This window comes from Nicotiana tomentosiformis, chromosome 9, assembly GCF_000390325.3.
Source record: "Nicotiana tomentosiformis chromosome 9, ASM39032v3, whole genome shotgun sequence".
NCBI classification, from domain to species: domain Eukaryota; kingdom Viridiplantae; phylum Streptophyta; class Magnoliopsida; order Solanales; family Solanaceae; genus Nicotiana; species Nicotiana tomentosiformis.
Window position 1 is genome coordinate 101,826,295 of NC_090820.1, and position 11,276 is coordinate 101,837,570.

General features: G+C 42.3%; 1 protein-coding gene across 1 annotated transcript; it reads right to left on the minus strand.

The window, feature by feature from the left end:
- Positions 1-6,679: 6,679 nt before the first annotated feature.
- On the minus strand, positions 6,680-7,246 carry LOC138899286 (uncharacterized). Its single transcript, XM_070185440.1, has one exon. The coding sequence runs from the start codon at positions 7,244-7,246 to the stop codon at positions 6,680-6,682; it is 567 nt and encodes a 188-aa protein (XP_070041541.1).
- Positions 7,247-11,276: the final 4,030 nt, after the last annotated feature.

Consider the following 11,276-nt stretch of genomic DNA (forward strand, 5'->3'; position numbering starts at 1 on the left):
ATCTGACAGGTAGAAAATGAGCTGATTTAGTGAGCCTATCGACTATCACCCATATAGAATCGAACTTATGATGAGAACGAGGTAAACCCGTAACAAAGTCCATGTTTATCGCCTCCCATTTCCATGCCGGGATCTCTATAGTCTGCATTAGCCCTCCGGGCTTCTGATGCTCTACCTTCACTTGCTGGCAACTAGTACATTGGGCGACAAACTCAGCAATGTTCTTCTTCATATCGTTCCACCAGTACACATCCTTAATGTCATGATACATCTTCGTCGATCCAGGATGGATGGAATACCATGAATAATGTGCCTCTGACATAATCTTGTCTCGTAGCCCTGCTACATCTGGAACACACAAACGACCCCTGTATCTGAGAACCCCATCTCCCTTGAGCTCTAACAATGGCTTCTTCTATTGCGGAACTCGCTCTCTCAACTCGACCAACTCTGGGTCCTCGTACTGCCTTTCCTTGACTTCAGCTATGAGGGATGATTTTGTAGTGTTTTGGAGTACAACTCCACCATCCTCAGAATCTACTAACCGAACCCCCAACGAAGACAATTGATGAATCTCTCTAGCTAATTGTCTTTTCTTGGGCTCTACATGTGCTAAGCTACCCATAGATCGGCGACTTAAGGCATCTGCTACAACATTAGCTTTCCCTGGATGGTAGAGAATGTTAACATCGTAATCTTTCAATAACTCAAGCCATCGCCTCTGTCGCAAATTCAACTCTTTCTGCTTGAAGATATATTGTAGGCTTTTATGATCAGTAAATACATCAACATGAACACCATATAAATAATGCCGCCATATCTTAAGTGCATGGACAACCGCAGCTAACTCGAGGTCGTGGGTCGGATAATTCCTCTCGTGCTTCCTCAACTGCCTTGAAGCATACGCAATTACCTTCCCATGTTGCATCAGGACACATCCTAACCCGACACCTGATGCATCACAATACACGGCATAACCCTCTAGACCCTCTGGAAGTGTTAGAACTGGAGCTGAGGTCAACCTGTTCTTAAGCTCTTGGAAACTCCGCTCGCAAGCCTCTGTCCATTGAAACTTAGTTTCTTTCTGTGTCAACTTCGTCAATGGTGCCAAAAGGGAAGAAAAACCCTCTACGAACCTCCGATAGTATCCTGCTAAGCCTAGAAAGCTACGAACCTCTGTCGGAGTGGTAGGTCTAGGCCAAGATTTCACGGCCTCAATCTTCTGAGTGTCCACCTTTATACCTTCATCTGATACAATATGCCCCAAGAATGCTACAGACTTCAACCAGAACTCACATTTAGAAAACTTAGCATACAACTTACGATCACGGAGGGTTTGGAGTACCGCTCGCAGGTGGTCCGCATGCTCATCCTCTGAACGGGAATAAACCAGAATATCATCAATAAATACTATCACGAACAGATCTAAAAATGGCCGGAATAGGCTATTCATCAAGTCCATAAATACAGCAGGTGCATTAGTCAACCCGAAGGACATGACAAGGAACTCGAAGTGGCCATATCGGGTCCTGAAGGCTGTCTTTGGAATATCTTTTTCCCGAACTCTGACCTGGTGGTACCCCGACCTCAAATCTATCTTTGAAAAGCATCTAGCCCCCTGCAACTGATCAAACAAGTCATCGATCCTTGGAAGTGGATACTTATTCTTAATAGTTACCTTGTTCAGCTGCCTATAATCGATACACATCCTCAGCGAGCCGTCTTTCTTCCGCACAAATAGTACTGGTGCACCCCAAGGTGAGGTACTGGGCCTGATGTAACCTTTCTCCAGCAAATCTTTTAACTGCTCCTTCAACTCCTTCAATTCGCCAGGTGCCATTCTATACGGAGGGACGGATATTGGTTGAGTTCCTGGAAGCAAATCGATGCTAAAATCAATCTCTCGCTCTGGAGGAATACCTGGAAGCTCATCTGGAAACACATCTGCATACTCTTTGACTACGGGAATAGACTGAAGTGTAGGTATCTCAGCATCTGCATCTCTAACTCGCACAATATGATAAATGCATCCTTTTGCGATCATTTTCCTCGCCTTCAGATAGGAAATAAACCTACCTCTGGGTGTTGGTGTATTACCTACCCATTCAAGGACTGGCTCACCCGAAAAATGAAATTTGGCTGCCTTTGCTCGGCAATCAACTGTGGCATAGCAAGCTGCCAACCAGTCCATGCCCATGATAGCATCAAAATCCATCATCTCTAGCTCAACTAGGTCAGCTGAGGTCTGACGACTACAAATTGTCACCGTACAACCTCGGTAAACCCGTCTAGCAATAATCGATTCTCCGACCGGTGTAGATACCGCAAAAGGATCACTTAGTATTTCAGGCACTATACCAAACTTCCTCGCGACAAATGGGGTAATATACGATAAAGTAGATCCTGGGTCTATCAAAGCATAAGCATCGTGAGAGCAAATGGTTAATATACCTGTCACAACGTCTGGTGAAGACTCCTGGTCCTGTCGACCCGCTAAAGCATAGATACGGTTCTGATTACCACTTGAACCGGAACCTCTACCTCTGCCCCGACCTCTACCAGCCGAAGACTGAGACTCGCGTCCTGAAGGATGCACGGACATAGATGATCCTGTTGCTGAACTCGCTGGTTGTGCCATTCCCCCCGAATCTCTATTTGGGCAATCTCGCATCATATGCCCTGGACGCCCACATGTATAACAAGCATCAGAACCTGCTCGGCATTGGCCCAAGTGTCCTCTACCACAGATGTCACACCGTGGAGGAAATGACCATGTTTGCGCAGATCCTCGTTATCGCTGCAAACCCGACACCCGTGAGCTCTCACCTGGTCCTGACTGAGTATAGCGGTCATACTTGCAACCCTGTAACTGAGGTGGCGGAGGCCTAGGTGGCCGTCCGAAGTACTGGGTCCTATAACTACCCTGATATTGCTCCTGAGACCTGGGAAATCTCATCCTCTTACGTTGCCCTTGCTCAGCCCTCTTTGTACCCTGCTGCCGATGCCTACCCCTTTCTATATTCTGGGCGAATGCCTGAATCCAGGAGATATCCATATTTTCCTGCAATGCAGCGGTGGCACATGCCTCGGTTAACTCTGGGGCTAACCCTGCTATAAACCTGTGAATCCTGTCCCGCATAGTAGCAACTATGGATGGTGCATATCTGGCCAATGAGTCAAAACGGAGACTATACTCTCGAACACTCATATTACCCTGCTTGAGGGCTAGAAACTGATCGACTCGAGCCTGTCGGATCTCCCGTGGTAAGTACTGGTCAAGGAAGGCATCTGAAAAATTCTCCCAAATAGCTGGAGGTGCATCACGTCCCCTGGACCTCTCCCATCCCTCGTACCAAAGGATGGCTATATCTCGGAGTCGAAAAGCTGCTAGCTCAACTGCCTCTTTCTCTGTGGCATGCATAACACGAAAGATCCTGTGAAGCTGATCTATGAAATCCTGCGGGTCCTCCCTCTGATCTGTCCCCGTGAACTCTGGGGGACTCAAAGCAATAAACTCTCGGACCCTTGAACTCCCAGACCCCTCAGAAGTTCCTGCACTAGCTGATGCCCTAGCCTGTTGCTGGGTAGCTACCAACTGTGTCAATAAATGCACCGCACTTCTCAAGTCCTGATATGATGGAAGTGGAGGGAGAACTGGATGTGCGGTTTCCCTAGGAATCTCCGTAGTTGGTGGAGGAGCCGGCAATGGCTGAGTAGGGGTCTCACCTTGAGCCTCAGACTGGGCCCCATCTACTGGGGGTACCCTGCTGGTCCCCTCACCTACTGCTGTATCTCTCCTCTTGCTAGCCGTAGTCTTCCTAGTCACCGTCATCTGTGCATGCAAATACCAACACATAAGTTTAATTCAAATTTCCTATAACTCAGTTCTGTACCACGATTTAGATTTCAAAGAAGGGTAACCAACTCCTAAATGCCCTGTAGTGCCCTGCTTATATAATATGGTGCACAACACATCTATAAACAAGACCCTACTAGACACGACTTGTAGACTCCCTAGGACAGAACTGCTCTGATACCAAGTTTGTCACGCCCCGAACCTAGGAGCGAGACAAGCACCCGGTGCCTCACCTAACCTGGCGTACCAAATTGCGACTAAGGGACTCTGAACACATAATGTCATACTTTGGCCATGGGGCCACCTTGCAAGACAATTTGCGAAGCAAAATATAAAATTGAATGGAAACTAGTGCTAACTAAACATCAATATAAAGCTAGGCTGAAAAGGCCGTCATAGCTACTACAGCTGACAAACCACCAAATTATACATACCAGGCCTACAAACCCAACATACTGCACTAACCAACAGGATATGTCTACAAGCCTCTACTGATAGATGTACTATGATCGGAACAGGGCCCCGACCTACCCATAACATATATACAGATATACATAAGATGTACACAAAAACTCTAGACCTGGCAACTCTGAAAGATGTGGAGCTTACCGATCAGGCTGAACTCGGGAAACACCTACTGAGGAGGTCTACCCGTCTGTCTGTCTGAACCTGCACGCATGAAATGCAGCGCCCTCAGAAAAGGGACGTCAGTACGAAATAATGTACCGAGTATGTAAGGCAATAAAATAACTGAAAGCTGAAACTGAACTGATAATATGATAACTGAAACTAACTGGGAGTCAAAGATGGTCTGGAGATATACTTACCTGCTGATACTGACTCAACTCTCTCAATATATTAAGTAAAATAAATGTTCGGCCCTATAAGGCTCGGTACGTGTAAATGCTCGGCCGTAGTAGGCTCGCTCATAGGCGCTCGGCCATACTGGGCTCTGTATCTCGGCCATCCTGGGCTCGCTCATAGGCGCTCGGCCACAGTAGGCTCGGTATATATAACTTACCATCTGATCAGAGGTTGCCCAATAGGGGCCTGCCCACCGATTATAGCTCGATGGTGGTGAAAATAGTGTAATACTGTATATATATATATATATAGACCCTCTGCTCTCTTGACTGAATAAAGACAAAACTAAACTGAATATGAAGTCCCAATAAGGAATAATATTGTAACTTATGAGACTAGAATAATGTGAATGAATTCATGAATACGAACTTCTCTTTATGTCTCATTATTAACACATGTAGCTACGAGATCATGCCAAAATGAAGGAAGGGCTTAGCCTTAACATACCTTATCACAATCTTTCCAATCACCAAGTTGAACTCACCTCTTCGCACCTTAATCTACAAGAATGATAATAATACTATCTTTAAGTTACGAAAGGTACAACTATCGCACAATGAACGACAAACTTATTTTGTATTAAAATGGGCAGCATCTCCCCTATAATCCTTACGTCCTCCAAATTCAAGATAACACCAACAATACAAGAACAGAACAATAACAACATATATACACCATTTTTCAGCCCTATATACGCCATCAAATACTACAAAACAGCCCAACACACCCCAATCTCTTCATACACAAAACGACCACCGTAGTAGTGCCAAATGACCCGGAAATGTTACGACGAACGACCAGCCAACCACCCTACATTTATATGGTGTTTCTACACCCCCTTCCTCCTCCAAAACTCCACAAAACAGTAGTAAAACACACAGCCCAACAGCAACACAAAACAGTCCACAAAACAGTCCGCTACAAATGAATAACTCGAACTCACGGCTTCCGATCACCGTCCCGTGAGTTCTTACAAGTATAGAACTACTTAACATGAATTTACAGAAGAAAAATTGGATGAAAGAGAGCAGTAAACTCACCTTATTTGTTGGATAACTCAGCTCTTATCTTGGTTCTTCAAACTCTAGGTTTTACCTCCAATTAGAACTTGAAAGGGAGAGAAAATCAATTAGGGTTTGTAGGAAATTTTTGGGAGGATTCTTTGCAGAGCTTATGTCTGGTTATTATGCTCTATTTTAAGTCTAATATATGAAGAAAATAGGCCCTTAAAAGGCCTATTTGGACGACCCGAAATGGCCCATTTTTTTGGGCTCTCATTTAAGCAAGTAGGTGACACACCTACTTGTCACCTAGCAGCTTGTGCAGTATCACAAAAATGCCCATATCTCTCTACTCCAATGTCGTATTGACAAACGGTTTAATGCGTTGGAAAATAAACTCATAGATCTTTAATTTGATGGGTTGGAACACCCCATAACTCTAAGTATATTGGGAGAAAATTGCAGTTACATTTGACCCAAAGTTTCAGTAAAACTTATGAATGTAACTTGTGATGACTTTCATCGACTTTTGTTCCACAACTCGCTTGACTTCAAAACATAACACACGGATTCATACGACTAATATAAATCATAACATAATCTCCTTATCATGTTAATCACCCTAGTCTCACCCCAAAGGTACATGTTATAACATTTCCAACTTGTCGACTTTCGACGAAACATTGTTTTATTTAATTGCTTTAGCTTCTGAACTGTCCAACCCTCTTTGTACTTGTTGTTCATGATCTTCAATATTTGTAACCTCAGAGGTAACATGATTAACTTACTTTATATACTTTTAAATATTATCTCATTTTTGGTCCTACATTAGTTTGCTTACGACGCATTTTTACGTACGAAAATATAGGGTGTAACACATCCACACTCCCATAGACAGCAACTGCCCCTCCAACTCTTGGGATTTATCCTTAGTTAAGGATTCCCACCTGATTCTCGGTCATTCTCGAGCAGGCCATTTCCTCCTCTTTAACATAATACCAACATCCATCACTAAGAGCCTATGCTGCGTCGCGAGTATCTCACACCTCCTGAGGAGGAGATACTTGCAATCCTTGAACAACCCTCTGTCACACCTCCTGAGGAGGAGATAGTCAATCTGTGTCTTTGCCACCGCATTTTGAAAAGTAACCAAATGCCCCTCCCTCTTTGGAAAGCCAGAGTTCGCAATCACCAACCCAAAAGCCTTAGCGAAGTCCAACAGCGATGTACCTTCTCCGTTCCTCTCCCCAAAACCGAAGCCTCCATGCACCTCGCCATAACCACCTGCGATCAACCCAATATGCCTATTTAAATCCCCTCCTATGAATAGCTTCTCAGTAGGTGGAACCTGGCGCACAATCTCATCTAACCCCTCCCAGAAGCGTCGTTTAACCTCCTCATCGAGGCCCGCATGAGGCGCATAGGCTCTAACGACGTTTAAGGTGCACTCTCTTACCACTAATTTAATAATCATCAATCTATCATTCACTCTTCTAACCTCAACCACAGACTCTCTAAGTTCCATATCCACCAAGATGCCCACTCTATTATTACCTTTTTGGACTCCTGAGACCCTACCCACCTTGTCTCTTGGACACATGCTATATTGACTCTCCTCTTCTGGAGGATCTTTGCCAACTCTATAGACTTACCCGTCAATGTACCTACGTTTCATGACCCAATTCTCAACCTACAGACACCCTTGTTCCCTTTACCTCCCTTGCCTCCCGCCCCACCCCCTAACCCATGCCCTACCTCCTGCCCCACCCCCCGTACCCCCGAGGGCATGACATCACTCGACCATCTCAGACCACAACCACTATACCTACAACAGAGTAAGGGGAATCACTCTCACACACCAGGCAACAGACCAAACTAGAAAAAGACAAGTTGCAACTACATGCACACTAATACGGTGAATAAACTAATACGAATTAAGATGGCAGCCATTTAACTAACACAACAAAGGGAAACTGGAAAACTGGATCTACCAACTCCCGCGAGTAGAACCTTGAAATTGTCTTGGTATATACGACGATGTTACGGCCACCTAGCACGTTCGCATCTAACTCCCGCTGTCCCTTGCTGACACTCGCCCGGGTTGTTCTTCAATGTTTGCACACACACGTCCCTTTCGCCGCTAATAGCCACAGGCCCTGACCTGAAATACACACAAAACCCCATGAAGCCGAACAAAGAGGGGAGAGAGGGGTTGTCACCGCTACCACTGGTGAGGCCCCACCCGTAGCAAAGGAGCACAAAAAAGGATGAAATTAAACTTTGAGTTTATTTAAAAATAGGCAAATCAAAATAATCACAAGAAAAATGACTAACCCGAAAAGATACAAGATTTATATATATATATATATATATATATATATATATATATATATATATATATATATATATATATATATATATATATATATATATCAAATCGAATTAACAAATAAAAAATAAATTGTATAGGTTGTAACCAATTATAAATTCACATAGCATTAAGTACAGCAAGATCATCCAAATTAGTAGAACAGTTGAAATCTAATATACAAAAACAAAAAGACAATACCACATAGACGATATTAAAAAAAGGAAGAAAACATTATGATATCAATTAATTAGTAAATAAAAACAAATAAATCTCATAATTCAAACTCAAGTAAAATCAATTCACAAGGTAATTAGATTGTGTTTTTCAATAGATCTAACCTTTAGAAGACGAAAAGAAAATACGAGAGAGCTTCGCTAAAACCCTGGCGGCGCAGTACAAATGAAGCGAAGCATTCTCCTTGTTTAGGCAGATTTATGTCTAAGAGTATGTGTTGTTACGTGTTATTTAGGCAGATTTCTGTTTATAGTTTCTGTTTCTTTCAGATTTCCTTGTTTGAATGGGATTTGGTATTCCAATAAAGAACTAAAACCGAAAAGCAAAAGAAGAATAGAGTGAATTACTTGAAACTTGCAAAGATTACGACTAACAGAACAAAAAAGCGGCGCTCCCTCTGTAACCCTAAGAGAGAGAGAAGAGAGAGAGAGAGAGAGAAGAGAAGCTCCAGCTTAGGCAAGTCAATTTTAATTAAAGGCCGAACGACAACTGAGAAGAACCTCCAACAATGGTTCCACTAGGACCATATAGCATCACTTGAGAGTAGGACTTAAGGAAAATCTGAAAATTTTCGGATTTTTGACCGCAGTGCGAGCTCGCAGAAGTGAACCAGGCCTCGCAGAAGCAGAAGGCGCGTCACAGAAGCGACGCAATGGTCGTAGATGCGGCCTGGGCTAAGGGGGCCTTGGACCGCAGAAGCGGACGCTTCTTCGCAGAAGTGGACTATTGCCCGCAGAAGCGAGCCAATCGCAGAAGCGACCTCCGCCCTCGCATCTGCAAGACAGCAAATGCGGCCAAGTGCATAGCAAATGCAAGAACACTGACAGTGTTAAAAATAGAGGGGTTCCGAGATTTTTCTCATTTTTGGACATTTCAAGTACGGGTTGGGGCGATGTTTGAGCAAGAATTCACAGGAAAACTTGAGATAAGTCACTTGTGATCATTGTTAGTCAATAATTGTGATGACCCAAAATGTCATCTTTAAATTTAATAAGTAATTCTATATTTTAAGACCTCTAAAAGCACCATTTATCACTCCTCGACTTGCGTGCACAGTACGTACAATTTTTCGGAAAGTTTTTATGTGAAAAATGGATTAAAATGTAAAATACAGCTTTAAAAACTCAACTAAGTTGACTTTAGTCAACATTTTGAGCAAACAGACCCGAATTAGTATTTTGACAATTTTGGTAGGTCCGTATCATGATTTGGGACTTGGGCGTATGCCCGAAATCGAATTCTGAGGTCCCTAACTCGAGATATGGAATTTTGAAGAAATTTTAAAAGCTTGACAGCTTAATGATTATAAAGAAATTACTGATATTGGATTTATTGACCTCGGGTCCGTATTTTGGTTTCGGAGCCTGGTATAGGTCCATTATAATATTTATGACTTGTCTGCCGAATTTTGTGAGAATCGAAGTTGATTGGACGTGATTCGGACGTCCGGTTGTAAAAAATATAAGTTTTAAAGATTTCTTAAAAATTTCCTTTGATTTTGTGTCCGATTCATAGTTCTTGGTGTTATTTTGGCGATTCGATCACGCAAGCAAGTTTGTATGATATTTTAGGACTTGAGTGCATGTTGGGTTTGGAACCCCGAGGGCTCGGGTTGGTTTCGGGTGGTTAACGAATGATTTTCGGACTTAGGAAATCTGGTTTTCTGCAGACTTCAGGCTTCTGGTATTTTCTTCTTCGCATTCGCGAAGGTACTCTAGCGAACGCGTAGAGCAAATTGGGCCTGGCACATTTTGTGCTTCGCGTTCGCGACAAAGTGACCGTGTTCGCGAAGGCCTAAGGTTCAAAGCTTCGTGTTCGCGACCGAAGCCTCGCGTTCATGAAGGGAAAGAGGCTGGCCAGGATTATTGCCTTTGTGTTCGTGAAGGCCATGCTAGGCAAGCTTCGCGTTTGCAAAGTAGCCCTCGCGTTCGCGAAGTTTAAAATGGGACAGCACAAATTTTTTCTTCGCGAACGCGAGACACTGACCGCGTTCACGAAGGGTAAAAGTCCTAGAAACAGAACTTAAGTTCTGAAAAATGGGATTCGTCCCATTTTCAACCCTTTTCCATTTGTGAGCTCGGGTAAGGCGATTTTTGGGCGATTTTTATGGAAAAATATTGGGGTAAGTGTTCCTTATCCTATATTGATTATATTTCATGATTTCATACTCATTTATATGATGAATCCGTGAATTTATGGAAGAAAAATCAGATTTTTATAAAATCTTCCAAAAACGAAAATTTAAGATTTGAAGGTCCATTTGACATCGGAATTGGATAATTTTTATCTGGTTGGACTCGTCTCGGAATGGGTGTTCGGATTTCATAAGTTTTTTCAGGATTTGAGACATGAGTCCCACTGTCGAATATTTAAATAAATTTTGAATTTTTATCCGGAAAATTTGTAAATTCATATGGAATTAATTCCTATGATTAGTATTGAATGTATCGAATTGTTTGTGAATAGATTTGAAGCTTTCGGAGTCAAATTTAAAAGAAAAAGTTATGGTTGAGTAATTAGTTGGAATTTGCAAAGCGAGGTAAGTATCGTGGTTAACCTTGACTTGATTTAAGTATCGTAGAACCCTTAAATTATTTGTTATGTGAATTTCACGTGAATGGCGTATAGGCGAGGTGACGAGTATCTATACGTCGTCAAATTAATTGTTTGCCTGCTTACTTGAAAAATTATAAAAATTTTAAATCATAAATTAATTATTATAATAATTATTTCTCTCCTATTCTTTGTCAAATATTAATTCTTGAATTCCTGCATTAATTGTTACATGTTATTTGAATTATGTGCTTTAATTGTTATTTGACATTTAGCATATTAAATATTAAACTGCCTATTTTCTCCCCGATTTCTATAATAATTTGCTATTTGTCATTGTTTGTTTCATAATTAAATCATAATTATTGTATGTTTGTTGTCTTATAATTTTATATTA

What these genes read in the sequence shown, in the direction of transcription:
- LOC138899286 (XM_070185440.1), bottom strand. Translation starts at nt 7,246, where the DNA reads ATGGAACTTAGAGAGTCTGTGGTTGAGGTTAGAAGAGTGAATGATAGA.